The sequence below is a fragment of the Candoia aspera genome, chromosome 9 (genome assembly GCF_035149785.1).
Source record: "Candoia aspera isolate rCanAsp1 chromosome 9, rCanAsp1.hap2, whole genome shotgun sequence".
Classification (NCBI taxonomy): Eukaryota; Metazoa; Chordata; class Lepidosauria; order Squamata; family Boidae; genus Candoia; species Candoia aspera.
Genome location: NC_086161.1, coordinates 12794168 through 12808596, shown reverse-complemented (window position 1 = coordinate 12808596; position 14429 = coordinate 12794168). Strand labels below are relative to the sequence as shown.

Sequence of the window (14429 nt, the reverse complement as noted above, 5' to 3'; positions counted from 1 at the left end):
TCCTAGCATTTTGAGATGGGCCATATCTGGCCTGCCCTAATTCTGATCTCACCCCGCTGTGTTCAAGTCATCCCTTGCTTCCCCCCACCTTTTAAGTGGAACCCCCTTCCCCAGTCCCAGAGATGTACGCTAGAAATTTCACAGCTGATTTCCAGGTTCTTTACGCATGCAGTTCTTCTATCGTTCTGAACTCCATCATCGTTTTCCTACAGAAACTGGATGACTTTGATGTTCGCCAGCTGTACGACTGCAATTGGATTGTTGTGAACTGCTCCACCCCAGCAAGCTTTTTCCACGTTATGCGGAGGCAGATACTTCTCCCCTTCCGGAAACCAGTCAGTATGAAGAATGACTTCCTTAGATGTGTTCTCCCTTCCTCCAGCGTAGCTTTCTAGCTCTAATTAGACCCTGAAGTCAAGGAGAGAGCTGTACATGATAAATAGTGAAATAATTCTGGACTTACCACTAGTCAAGGAAAAACACACTGCTGGATGGGGGGACTATAACCCAAGCGTAATTTGTAAAGAGCCTGTTTTGCTTGGAGGGTTCTGATTATCATGCCAGTTCTGTTCCTTGGTATTTTTACAGCACCCTGTTCACCACCTGGAGTTCTCTTTCCAATAAAAGCCAGTGGTAAATGATTTCACTTCCTCATTGAACCTCATGCCATATACATATTCATGCCTTGGAAAGGCTGATTAGCTAGTTACAGCTGATACGCTTTACTGAATATTAATATCCTATTTTTCAGGCAAATGATTTTAAATTGTACCTTAGAAAAGATTGTAACCCAATGACCTTGGAGCCCTTGTTTTTCTGGCTGGTGAAAAATATTTTTTTTTCCCAGCTATATAATATCAGAGCTGTTGAACCGAGTGGCAGCTATGAAGGGAGTATCAAATACAGGTAGTCCTCACTTAACAACCTTAATTGGGACCGGAATTTCTGTCACGAAGTGATGTGGTCATTAGGCAAAACATCACGTGACCACACCACTTAGTGATGCCAGTTTCAGTAGTCCCAGTTGTGGTCGTTAGGCCATCATCTCACACTTCTCCTGCCCTGCCGCGCTCGCCTCCATTTCAACTCTCCTCACCCTCCTGTCTATCCCCCATCTCTGCCCATTTGGCCGCCCTGTGCTCCACTGCCCCACCACCCTGCTTCCCTGCACTCCCACTGCCCCTGCCACCCCCACCACCCCGCGCTCCACCACCCCATGCTCTGCTACCCTGTGCTCTGCCCTGCACCAGCTGACCTTCGCCATTTTCTTCCTGCTGCTGCTGACAAGGTGCACCAGCAGCAGCCAGCAGCTGCCTCGTGAAGGGCCAGGCTGGGTGCACCTTGTCAGCAGCAGGAGGAAGATGTGAAGGTCAGCTGGGGGCAGCAGGGGCAGCAGAGCACAGGGCAGCCAAAAGGACAGAGATGTGGGGGAGTTAAGCAGGTAGGGGGGGTTGAAGTGCATGCTGCGGTTATAAATGAGGGTGAGCTGCCAAGCACCCAAATTTTGATCACATGACTGTGCAGGCACTGCAATAGCCATAACTTTGAGGACTATCGTAAATTTGAATGGTCACTGAACAAATGGTCATTAAGCAAGGACTACTTGTACTGAGTTCGCAGATTGGGGCACCTAGAATGGATCCAGTCCAGTGTTCTGATTCCTGTGGCTCTTAATCCAGTGCTTGTGGAAAGCCAAGAAACACAGACTTAAGACTGTAGCCCCCTCCCCCGATAGTCGCCCCCTTTGGCATCCAGGTTTACAGCTTCTGAAGATCGGAAGCCTGCATAGCCACTACAGCTGCTGCTAGACGAATCTTCCATTATTGTATTTTAAAGCCATCTCAGCCAGATTCCATCACTCACCTGAATCCATGAAATCTGCTGGCGTTCCTTCTGTTCATACTTTCTTGAGGCTTTCTTGCTTCAGAGCAATGTCTTTACTTTGCTAGTCCAAGTATGTTGCCATTCCAAAAGCTGAACCACAGATCCAAAATAATCTAGGATCTCTATAGCATCCCAGCAGGTGCACACTTTGGTTTTCACTCTAGCACCATTGGTAGTCTTATAAGAGATGAGGGATTACAAATCAAACATTTTCATGGTATCCCTAAGAATACTGTTACTGAAGGGAGCACTTTGATTGTTTTGCATTCAGGCTAAACATCTCACTGATGAGTATGAAAATTAATTGATCCTGGTGTATAGCATCATCTTACTGTGCGCTTTGTATTTCTCTTTGGTCAATGCTGTCCTAGTAACGTCAGGTGCAGTTCTGATAATATACAAAAGCAAAACCTTTGAATAACTAACTTCAGATTATTGGTCTTTCATTAAATTCTGAACACTCCGGTACTTACACTTCAATAATAATTAGGGGTTGTGTTCCCCTCTCTCTCTCCCTCCCTCCCTCTCTCTTTCTTTTAGCTGATAGTCTTCACTCCAAAGTCCTTGCTGCGTCACCCCGAAGCTCGGTCCAGCTTCGATGAAATGCTGCCAGGTACAGCAGGCTTGGGATCGGGGTTGGGAGGAATGTCTTCTCTTGTAGGAAGGAATATGTGACTGAATAGTTAGGCGAGGACATGGTAAGCATGACATGGAGCAGCTACGTCCCTATTAAAACCTCAGCTATTTTTTTCCTGGAGCAGCTACATCCCTATTAAAACCTCAGCTATTTTTTCTAAAGAGAGCAAGCTTCACTGATCAAATCTGTTCCCAGATTCCTATAACCTGGGCAATGTATGGAACTAGAAAAATAGTTGAAAGAGCTTTTTTTAAAAAAAAAAAAAAAATCACCCTTAGGGGACTGTTAAAGGGATTTGCTCCCTTTAAAAACCCCTTATTTTATCTGAGCTTGTTAGGTGAATACTGGATAATTTCCTAACGAACACTTGGAAATGCTACCAGAATGATTTGTGATAACAATCCAATAACACGTTTGCTTGATCCACTGAGGTTTTATTCTCTGGTACTGCTGAGATCTGGTCATGCATGGGACTCTCCTTCAATCTTATAGTTTGTCAGCCATGAGTACCAGTTACCCTCCTGACCCATACCAATTTGCAGCTCTGGAAATTCAACACAAGGCCACAGTGGCAACTCTGCCTGCCAGCGTTCCTCAAGACTGGTTAACTAACTAACTAACTTTCTTTCTCTATCTATCTATCAAATTTTATCACCGCACATCTCCCCCGCCCCCCCCCCCGAGCTTAGTGGGAGTAGGGGCAGTTTTGGATTTCTCGGTCTTCTGGGCTAGGAGAAATCATTACCATCTCTAAATGATACCCAGGGAAGGGGGCTGTATGCAGCAAAACATTTGGAGCTGTCATTTGCCTCTGACTCAGGGGCTTGGAACCTTGGCTTAAGGTGATGAATTTTGTGATTTTGCTCCTCCAAGGGGCAGCATAGCACTTTGCTTTTTACTTGGAGTTTCCTGTGAAGAAAGACACAGCAGGAATTAGTTCTCCGTTGCTGCACCAATACGCCAAATAATTACTTCTAATTAATCTTGATTTTTGTAAAACCGCATGGCATCAAAGAATAATCTGTTTTCTGTCAACCAAATCAGTTCTTTATGGAAAAGATACTCTGCTGTTAATTCTGTCCTTGGTAAGCTTAAGTAACTGCTTATGGCTTCCTGATTTGCCCACATCTCTGTATGTGTCCTCTTCATCTTTTTTTTCAGTCTTCAGTTCTGGTTTATAAGCTCCTTGGAGCAGATTTTACCATGCACACTGATGTATAATGAAAATTAATAACCTGCACTGCATTTCAGGCACCCATTTCCACCGTGTCATCCCAGACGCTAGTCTGGCAGCAGAGAATCCAGAACAGGTCAAACGAGTTCTCTTCTGCACTGGCAAAGTCTATTATGAACTTACTCGAGAACGGAAGACACGGAATATGGAAGCAGATGTGGCCATCACAAGGGTAGAGCAGGTACAGCCTTTGTGGAAATGGTATTGGTGGCTTACAAAATTAGGCCTCCTGTGTGCTTTTTGAAGTATTTCAACACTCAATAGAATTTTAGGGAGAGGAAGCTAAAGAATTCCAAACTGCTATTCCAAAATCCCATAGCTGGATGACTAAGTATTCCACTGGCAAAAGTAAAAATTAACAATGAGGCGTATTCTGGCCCTCTAGCTTTGTTCGGTGGACTACAGTTCTGAAGTAGAGTCAGGGTGGCTTGTTTGTTTGTTTTTTGCAACACTTTGCAGGTTTCTGACAGACAGCTGGTTCTGAAAAGAATCCTAAAAGGTTTGTGCAGCAAATATCTCAGTGGGTCTTATGGATTTACTCTTCACTCCTTCTAGCATATGAGCCAAGATGGAGGTTAAAGTGTGAGTGATCTGACTTTGCCTGCAGGGTATTGGGATTAGGCCCAACTTTTTGCTAAATGAAAGTCCTTTCTTGGCCTTAAAAACTTCTTAAATTTCAGGTATATTGCTGAGCCTTTTTTTTTTCCTGTTCAAGAAAATGTCTACTTAACTGTATAAATGTCTTATGGATTAAATGCTTGTTTTTCCATTTCCCCAAATGGAGCTTGTGAACCAGATTGACCTTTTTGTTTTCCTACTGCAATTTGTTTATATGGTAGAAGGCTGAAAATCATTCGTAATAAACCCGAGGCCTTTTGTTTCTAGCTGTCACCATTCCCTTTTGACCTCCTGCTGAAGGAATTCCATAAATACCCCAACGCAGACCTAGTTTGGTGTCAGGAAGAGCACAAAAACCAAGGATATTACGATTATGTGAAGCCTAGACTCCGCACAACCATTGACCGTGCAAAGCCAGTGTGGTAAGTGATGTCTTCTGGTGCTCTGATGGAGGGACAAGGTTTATATACCGGTAGTCCTCACTTAACGACCACAACGGGGACCGGAATTTTGGTTGCTAAGCAAAATTATCAAGTGAATCCGACCCGATTTTATGACCTTTTTTCCAGCAGTCATTAAGCAAATCACTACAGGCATTAAGTGCATGGTTGTTAAGTGAATCACGTAGTTCCCCATTGATTTTGCTTGCCAGAAGCTGGCCAGGAAGGTTGAAAAAGGCAATCACGTCACCCCGGGATGCTGCAACGGTCATAAATGCGAACCGGTTGCCAAATGCCCAAATCATGATCACATAACCGTGGGGATGCTGTGACAGTCGTAAGTGTGAGGACCGGCTGTAAGTCGGTTTCTTGAGCACCATTGTAAATCTGAACTGTCACTAAACGAATGGTTGTTAAGCAAGGACTACCCGCTCTGGCATAGTCAGTCCAATTCCACTGAGGGCACAGGAAAGGTCCGCTCTAGGAAAAAAGGAAAAGGAGCAACAGGGCTAACTCAGAGGGACTCGGGAGCCTAGCCCTTACTTCTGGGCACCAGACTCAGGAGAAGTGTAAAGCAGCAGTCCCCCAAATTCTGTACATGCCAGTCGATAAGCATGAGCAGCAATTGCAGGTAAGCACTTGTGCTTCTCTTTCCTCCCTCCAGGTACGCTGGCCGAGAACCTGCTGCTGCCCCGGCGACAGGCAACAAGAAAAACCACTTGACCGAACTGCAGCGCTTGCTGGACACTGCCTTCAACCTCGACTCTTTCAAGGGCTTGTCTTAGATACACTTGGACCTGGTTCTCTCCCAGCACCCTCTGTTTGTGGTGTTTCTCTCACTTCCTTTCTGTGTCCTTAACTATCGACCTTGTAAACTAACTTAAGGAGTCTGTTATTAACCTCTCCTTGCTGTTAAAGAAGTGCCCCATCAACAATCCCTGTCTGGATATCTGTGTTAAGTCTCCTGAGTGTTGCTGCAGCTCACCTGTTCCGGAGCAGCATGGGTTCACTCCTGCACAAACCCCTGGAGCTATCCTGCTCCGCTGCTCCAGGGGGAGAGCTTTGAAGGGACTAATATTTGCCTTCCAAAGGAACCTCCATGGTGGAAGCTCTGGTGGCTTTCAATTAATGCCTGATTCTTGCTCTTAATCCCAAAATGAATCTGGAGCTGGCCCTGCTTTTGGGCCCAGCGAGTAGCGAGACAAATTATGGTTTTCACCCCCCTTTCTGCTCAAGATGCATTTGATCTAATGCTTGAATTGGGTGACAATACCCCCTTTCCTTAAGCACCACTCCTCTGGCAGTGGATATCCTGGGCTAACAGCCTGTTCTACTGCTGCAACTAGCATTGTCTTTACTAAACATACAGACATGCCTCCTTGAGGGTGTTTTTGTGGAAGCCTTGCTTCTTTTCAGGAAGGAAGCAGAGTCATCCGCAAGGCACAGGCTTGGCTTCTTGTTTTACCAAATTGTAACCCTTACTAATTCAAATCACATCCTGGAAGAGGACCTGTTGGATATTGGAATCTAATACCCTTTTTTACATAGTCACCATAGCCATAACTAGATGGGCCTTCAGCTTCACTTAGCTTTCGGCTCTGATTCTGTATCTAGAAAAGGGTACACCTAAAAATTATGAAAATGCATTGGGTTCTAATGTCCCTTCTAAGAAAACTTACAGATGCTTAGCTCTTCTCTTTCCTCTGTAATTCTATATCACCAGTAAAAGTTGCTTCATTAGAGATTCTGTTCTGTCTCTTGAGCAGAAAGACAATCTTTTTTCCCCTCTCAGTGTATATTCACACCACCCATTTTCCCCTGAACTTCAGGCAAAAACGGTCAACCTTTGTTTTACACTCATTTAATATGGGGGGCATAATTCTTTCACGGCATTTACTTGAGGGTTCAGCAGTGTTTTAAGAAGTACTTGTGTATATGGAAATGACAGATTTAAGTAGTCTGAAAATCCACTTTTTGCCCATATAATACTTTGATTTGATTTGAAGAAACCTGGATCATAACTTGGGTCATGCTATTGATAAATAGCCACAAGTAATTTTTCAGTCCTGGTTTCCATCATGCGTAAGGTTTTCTGTGCATACAAATACATGGGTCAATAGGTTATAGACACACACACTGTTAGTTGCTGAAATACCACTAAACCTACATTATCTTAGTATTACGGGCATAAACTGTCAGCAGAGCTTAGATTGTGTGCGCTTTTGATTAGAGAAACAACTCATAGTGACTTTTCACTGTACAATTAATGCCATTGGTCATTGCCATTTCACTTCTGCCGAGTGAAATCAGTTACCCTTGAGGGCTTAAAACAAAGAATTTGGGAGGAAGCTCCAGACATCTGTTCTGTGACTGTCTCCAATTTGCTTTGTCCTTGTCTTCTGCCTTTTGGAGGTTCCCCAGGCATTGAGTTTCCTTGGTTTTCTCAGCACATACTTTACTATCTAAAGCAATATTCTTAAGGTAATTGCATTCTAAGAGCACTGAAAGGATCCCACCTAAACCTGAAAGTTTTTACTTAACTGAAGCACACAATGGAAAATTTAGATTGGCTTTACTTGTGAAGTCCAGAGCTCAAGAACCATCACTGTTCAATGCAAGCACGCATATCTTTTGTGGCAGGGGCTGCTGCTGCTGTTCAGCTTCTTTTATCCATCTAAGAACCGGTGGCTGCTTCCAGGTAACGGGGTTGTCGTCTGCCAGCACTGAAGTGTACCTCAGTGCTTTGGCTGAGGGCGGCAGAAGACTTTCTTGGCCAAGGGTGTCCAAGTGGTAAAATCCTGAATCCATTAGTGCCTGCTTTGGCCTCAAGATACAGCACGTGCAGTTTTGCTTTTTCTTCTATGTATGAACGGGTTCTCTGTCGCTCTCCTGAGCTTCCGAACGGCATGGTCCTATGCTACGTCAGCATTCCATACCTCCCAAAATACATGCACATACAAAGGCCTTGAAAACCATTTGGAAGAAACGCCTCAGATCTTGCACCAGCGCAATACCTCACTGCTGCTTGTTAAACACTCATGTCTTTTTCCAGCTTCCACACAGAAGCGTGGAACAAAGATGTGGCCTCTTCAAGAGAAGCATGGCCCTCGGAGAGTTGGACGTGCCTTTTCCAAGCCTGCGTAGACCCCTGAAAAAAGGATAGGTGATGCTGAGGAGTAGCAAAGAGGAGCTTTGTCCTTGCCGGTTCCAGAGCATTTCTGAATCATTTTCAGACCGCGCACAGCCCAGAGAGAATGAGAGATTTCGGGTTGCCGCCTTCCGTGCGACACATCCAACGTGGGTTCCACCTGGTCCCATTCTGGGCGTGGCCCAAAAGTGCAGCTTATGTCATGCCGCCTCTTGTGTGTGCTGCCAGCCATACTGAAAGAGTGAGCCATCTTACGAATAAAGACTGAATGTATCCGCGCTGCTGCTGTGCTAGTGGAAACAGCACGTGCCAAGCAATTCCTGCCATTGAGACAGAGAGGCTTTCAAGGCTGTGCTTGTATGGTTGCTCCCAGTGACGGTGCAGTGCATGCTCTTTTAGCCCAGCAAAGGGAGGAAGGAAAACGCTGGTGTGCCTAGCCTTTGCCAAAGCCAGAGGCCAGTGAGGGAGGAGGTTTGCCTATTCTGGGCCAGCTCTGCTCTGGATCTCCCGTCACCTCACAGCCTGATTTACTTATTTTGGTTTTGAAACAAACACTGAGCTGTGTGTGGCTTATACAATAAAGCCTGATCTTCTGGCTAGTGTGTGTCCAGCTGGCTTAGTTGTCTGAGGTTGATTCTTTTACTCAGTGCAAAAAAGACAGCCTGGTCCCACCTTTCTGGGCATACGGAATGAACCTCAGTAGGGGACCGTTCAGCCCATAACTTTGTGGGCTCAGTGCTGCGAGCAGGAAAGGCAGTACTGTAGATCGGTGTTTCTCGACCTCGGCAGCTTTAAGATGTGTAACCTTGGCTGGCTGGGGAATTCTGGGAGTCGAAGTCCACACATCTTAAAGTTGCCGAGGTCGAGAAACACTGCTGTAGATTATGCTTGCCTGAGTGACGTCCCAGCTGGTGTACGATAAACCCTCTTGATTCTGCACTGGGAACCACTCAAATGATGTCGCTCAAAGCCCTCGCGGCATTTTGGAGGTGCCCTTGTGCGTTAGGACTGTCCCTCGTCGCTCAAAGGAGCAGCAGCATTGCTACCCATTCAGTAGGGACGTTGGACTGTACTTCTCTTAAGGGCGGTGCACCTCACCTCAAGTCCAGAAATGTCACTCACAGACGGTAGTCCTCAATCAGAACTACTGTGAAAAGCTGGCCAAGAAAATAGAAGCAAGCGTACAGCAATTTATCCCATGAAGTGTCATCAAAAGAATTGTGGTTGATTGTAACCATAAAGCAAGGGAGGTCTATCTCAAGGCAGCTATTTTGTCAACGGAAGCACTTGTATTGCGATACAGGCTCATTAACCCACTGCATTCAATGAAGTCAGGGCCTATAATGGGACCCATGAGTGGATGAGTTCCAAGTTTCTCTCATGGAGCTGCAAATCTAATCCTCTGCCTTTCTCTAATGTTCTACGGCTGTCAAGCACGGAAAATTGCTTATTTTAAGAAAATTTATACAGGCGTGGGCTCATCTATAATTTTGTGAATTGGCCCTAATACCTAATGGCACAGTCTGATGCAGATAGGACTACAGCATTTAATGCTACAATTGATAACTTGTCCTCAATATTTAAAACATTTTAACAAGGGCTTATAACATGTTAGTTTTGACAACGAAAACTAATTAATTGGCATTTTCCCCCTTTCACATGTCAGGAAATTTAAGATGGTACTTATGCAGGTATCAACAAAGAGATCATAATCTACAGCTTCTGACAGCCAATGGTTTGCTTGACCTTTGGGCAAAACACACTACTGTAATTGGTTAAACTGAAAAGTGCTAAAGGGAGGATTTCTGCAGCTGCTTGTGCAAAATGCCTGCATAGCTTCAGCAAGATTATTTTTGTTTGGACTGCACCATAGGAAGATACACACTTTATCCGTGCTGTGATACTCACCCCCCACCCCCCAGGAAACAGCATAAGTGCTAACTAATGCAAAAATACATTGAACCAAATGCGTGGGCTGGCCCTCCAGTGGGGTTAGATTGAAAAATCGAAAATGTGTTCCCTTTGCAAAAAGTGAATGGTTCGGTTTGTCCTTGGCAGAGATGCAAGAGCAGTGCTAAGTTGCTTATTGATCTTTGAAGGTTCTTGCTTATTTCTTGACCTATTTTCATTTGGGTGAAGGTTCTTGGATTATATCGTATGGTGCTTGATCTGCTGAGAATAAGCCAAGAACACTTTGCATTTCCTTCCTCTTTGTATGATCACCTTAATCATTTCAATGTGTTCATGTTAAATCCAGTCCAGACGTAATGCTGCATTTGCACTACTGGTTGCCTTGAAAATGTGAGTTTGGGAAATCTACACTTTAAGTCTTGTCTCGATTGGAGACTTCTTATATGGGTCACTTTCTTAGCATCTTTTTTCCTTCTCCATTTGGGGGCATCTTTACCAGCCTGCCAAGTGAGCTTGCAAAGATTAGGAATGCATGTTTTAAGTTTGTTAATAGCAACTCTCATCTACCGAGAACAGAGAACAAAGCAACCGTGTCAAGCTGAACTTTGCATGCAGGATAGCTTATAACAAAAGAATTTGAGAAATGCCATGGTTATCACACCAGGAAATAGCATATGCACCTTGTAAGTGATGACCCCGAAATCACATCTTGGTAGATTCTCTTATGTAACTGTTAGACTAAAGTACTGCATTCCCCATGGATTTTATCAGTGTGTCCTTTGTCTAGAACAACTGTTCTCATGTAGATTTAGAGCAACTTTTCCCCTACTGTTGCAGGAGGAGAACCATACCACTCTAAGGTCCCCAACAATTTTAGGGAGTCTGGTAGCACACTTTCGGACTACCAAAAAGTCTGATACCTGCTGAAATGAGCTACAATTCAGGAAAAGGTGTGCCTTTTTAAAAAATGACTTGAGTCTGGAAAGATGCTACCAGATGATTCCTGATTTTTCCTCTACCAGTTGCCTTCCAGGGACTGTTAGCCCCAGGATTGCCAGCCATCATGGTCAGCAGCTTAGAATTCTGGAAGCTTTCATTCCAACATCAGGAGAACTCACAGGCTGAAGAAGACTAACTTAGTGATCCCATGCAATATAATGTGGTACTACATTTTTGTATTTCATTTCTGTCAGTTCCATCAAAGCAGTATAATGGTCTCTGGAGCAGTTGTGTATGTCCTATTGCAAGGAGGATATTCTATTCCATTCATCAACCAGTTTCCATGAGCCCAGCCTTGCCCAAGATGATGGTCTTCGGATGATTCGGTCTATATTCCTTTCCATCATCCTTAAGTTTTCTGCCAGCTGGCTGCAGTACAGAGTGGTGCTTAACTTTTTGGAAATGTCCAGACCTGGGAGGTGTTTTCTGTCTGTCAAGCTGGTATACCCAAGAGCCTTTCCAAAGAAGTGCTAAAGTATTTTATTGAAGTAGACCAGATCCTCATATAATTATGTTTATTCAGTTTTAATGAAGCACTAGATGGCAGCAGAATATTAGCACAGATGCGAGACAATATATTTCACGGGACCAAACATTACTTTAAAACGTATTGCAGCAAATACTTTAGTTCTAAAGAGCACTTCAACCAAAATGAATGCTCAGAGCACAGCAAGTGTTTGCACTTGTTATATCTCATGGAAAAATCAAAATGTTCTAGGACAGAAAGCTGCAGGTAACTCTGTCATCTCTCTCACCAATTGCTATGGGAGAAATTACATAACTTTACTATTTATTAAACAGGAGGACAACTTTGCAATAGTGTTTTACTGTTTTACTGTTTTCACTTAATGAGTTTTTGCACCTTTTGAATCTGCCTAGTTTTCTTGCTTGAGCTGAATGTCATCTCCCTCAAGTTGACTTGAAAAAAAAAAGTAGTACTGTTGACTTCAGATGGCACAGTTTTATTATACTAGATGTAATTTGACTACCGAAAAAAAGTTAGGATTATTATAAAACAGAGATTCTTATTAACTATAAGAAACCAAAGGGTTTTTTTTTTAAATGAGGAAACTTAAAACAAGGAATGGCTAGAATGAGAGGATTTGGAACAAGTTTGGTCTTGAAAATATTTGGGCTCTTCTTTCTAGTTGTTCTTAAAGTGGATATCTCACAAAAAGTCTGAGCTGACTAGGTATGAAGAATTACACGCAACCTTTTGAAGGACTTCCTAATCCCAGGGCTTCCAAGATATATGGTAGGAGCTGCTTACAAGTTTAGAATTGGGTTTAAATACAAGAGCAAGCATTGCAGATGCTTTCTTACTGATGGCACCTCTGCACAAATGACTCAGCTCATCGACAATCTGATTTTAACTGATGCTTATGTATATAGCCAGAAGAAAAGTGTTCTTCCAGGATGACACACATTTGGGGTTTGACCAGCCTCTGTGCCTCCAGTGCAGTGATCACAAAGTAGTAATTATACAATACAGGATGTAGACTAAATTGACCAGATGCAGCCTTCCCCAGTTGTAGTATACCAGATTCCATCAGCCTGGGCAGTAGGTCAGGGATGATGGGCAGTAATCCAAAACCTCTGGCACATAAGAGGTTGAGCCAGGCTGTTCTGCAACTTCCCCCTTCCAGAGACATCTGTCTGCAAGGGTTTGCTCCTTCCTCTGGTGATATCAATGGCCTATCAGGAAGCTCACAGAGGTCACAGGAAGGGCCTGGCTCTTCCCTTAAAGGGTTGCTTTCTCAAATGTGCTGGAGTGGGAAGCCCTTGAGATCATTATACTGGAGCTCTCCTTCCTGTATAGGTGAAACTGCAAAAGGCACCCTTTGGACTGCAGCCAATATTTGTGCCTAGAATGCTTCCATCTTCACTGCACCCTAGGGAATGTTTGAAGGTAGCTCCAGGGCTCTTGTCTTTCCCAGATTTGTACAAGGGCCTTTCATTTTGTTCTGGTCCTTGTAACAGCCTCTCCAGTACAAAAGCTGAAGGTGACTCCTGTCTTCTCACTCCCCCAACGTTAACAAACAAAAATCAATGGTAATTAATATAATGGAAGGTAAGGTCAATGAAGCCAAGTGGAGACAAATTGAAAAGCTGGAGAGCAATTCAAAGACAAAGGAGGCAGTGCCATAGGGCAAAAGAAACCCCAGGGCCAGGATGACCTCAGGGAGAAGCCATGATCTCTGGTGATCCATTGAGAAGTACTGAAAGCACCTGAAGTGAGTGGCCAGTTCCAGCCAGTGGGGATCAGGGAGGAAAAATTGTGCCTTGGTTGCTCCTTTATGGTGTGCCCCAGGGATTGGTTTCCTCCCCCTGTCATTTAACATCTATATGAAGCCACTGGGGGAGTTCCTCTGGCAGTCTGAGATCCAGTATCATTAGTTCGTTGACATATCCAGTTGTCCATCACAACCCCAGGTCCCAACGGGGACACTGTTTATTTTATTTCATTTAAAAGATTTGTATGGCCACCACCTTAAAGCACAACTCTGGGCAGCTCACAACAACAAAACCACCAAACCGTGACAACCATAAAACAAAAATTAAACATCCAATGCCTTAGCCATCCCCCTGGGATGCCCCAACAACAACAATGCCATCTTGTCACAGTGCCTGGAGGCTGCTGTTGGGGTCTGGATGGGAGAGACCAGGCTCAAGCTGAGTCCTGATAGGACGGAGCTCTGCTTGTCCCCCCAGGTTTATTGCCCACGGTTGCTGCTGGCAATGTGACAGCTGGGACACAATTCGCAGGTGCAAAAGGGCAAGAGACAGCTTCCCAGGTGGAGGAGGAGGACATCATGTAAGATCTTTCCCCACCACTTCACAGCAGGCCTGACTTTCACTGGGTGCACCAGGAGGAGCTGGCCAGGGATTCAACACCCTTAGGCTGTCAGTTAGGGAGACCAGCATGGCCAAGGACAAGGAAAGGTGGTGTGGTAACCCTGTGGTTGCCACGGCAATGGCTCTCTGGCCAGCCTGCCTGCCAGAAGGGAAGCAGAAGGCCTGTGGTCCCCAGGGCAGCATTCCTCTCTTCTCCAAAACTAGAGACAGACCAGGTTCCTCTGCTGTTTCTGGGAGGCCAGGGTTTGTTATCAGTTACCCCAGTACCATAATCCACTTCAAGACCTGCTGAAGCTCAAGCGAGAGAGACCCATATGCAGTTTTTGACTCATATGCGGAAGGTTCCTGTTCAGTCTCCAGCAGCTCCTGGCAGAGCTGGAAAACCATCCCATCTGCAATGCTGGAGAGTCGTTGCCAGCTGGTTTAAATTAAACTGGAAAAATGGTCTGGCTTGGTGGGATCCAGGCATTGCACCAGTTCAGTTAAGGGGTTGTGCGAAGCAGTCAAGGGTGATTTACTCCAAAAGCCTACTTAACCAATCCAAGCTTTATGCAGGAATGTAAAAGTGGGGAGGACCAGGAATGGTTGAAGGCCTTTAATGGGTAGCCCTGGTGCCTTCAGCACTTGCACAACTGAACATCCCCATTTTGCTGCAGAAAAAATGGGATATATTTTTGCTGCCACCCACTATGGGGACCACAA

The 14429-nt window shown here is 44.7% G+C and overlaps 1 protein-coding gene across 5 annotated transcripts in view; it reads left to right on the top strand.

Annotated features, from left to right (window-relative positions):
- The window catches only part of OGDH (oxoglutarate dehydrogenase), a 53256-nt gene extending 47508 nt beyond the window's left edge, over nucleotides 1-5748 (top strand). For all 5 annotated transcript variants that reach the window (XM_063311160.1, XM_063311157.1, XM_063311161.1 and 2 more), the window contains 5 exons: nucleotides 213-335; nucleotides 2425-2497; nucleotides 3773-3936; nucleotides 4641-4795; nucleotides 5478-5748. In XM_063311160.1, the coding sequence (XP_063167230.1) occupies nucleotides 213-335; nucleotides 2425-2497; nucleotides 3773-3936; nucleotides 4641-4795; nucleotides 5478-5598 (636 nt within the window). In that variant the 3' untranslated portion in view covers nucleotides 5599-5748. The remainder of the gene's footprint in view (nucleotides 1-212; nucleotides 336-2424; nucleotides 2498-3772; nucleotides 3937-4640; nucleotides 4796-5477) is intronic.
- Nucleotides 5749-14429: the final 8681 nt, after the last annotated feature.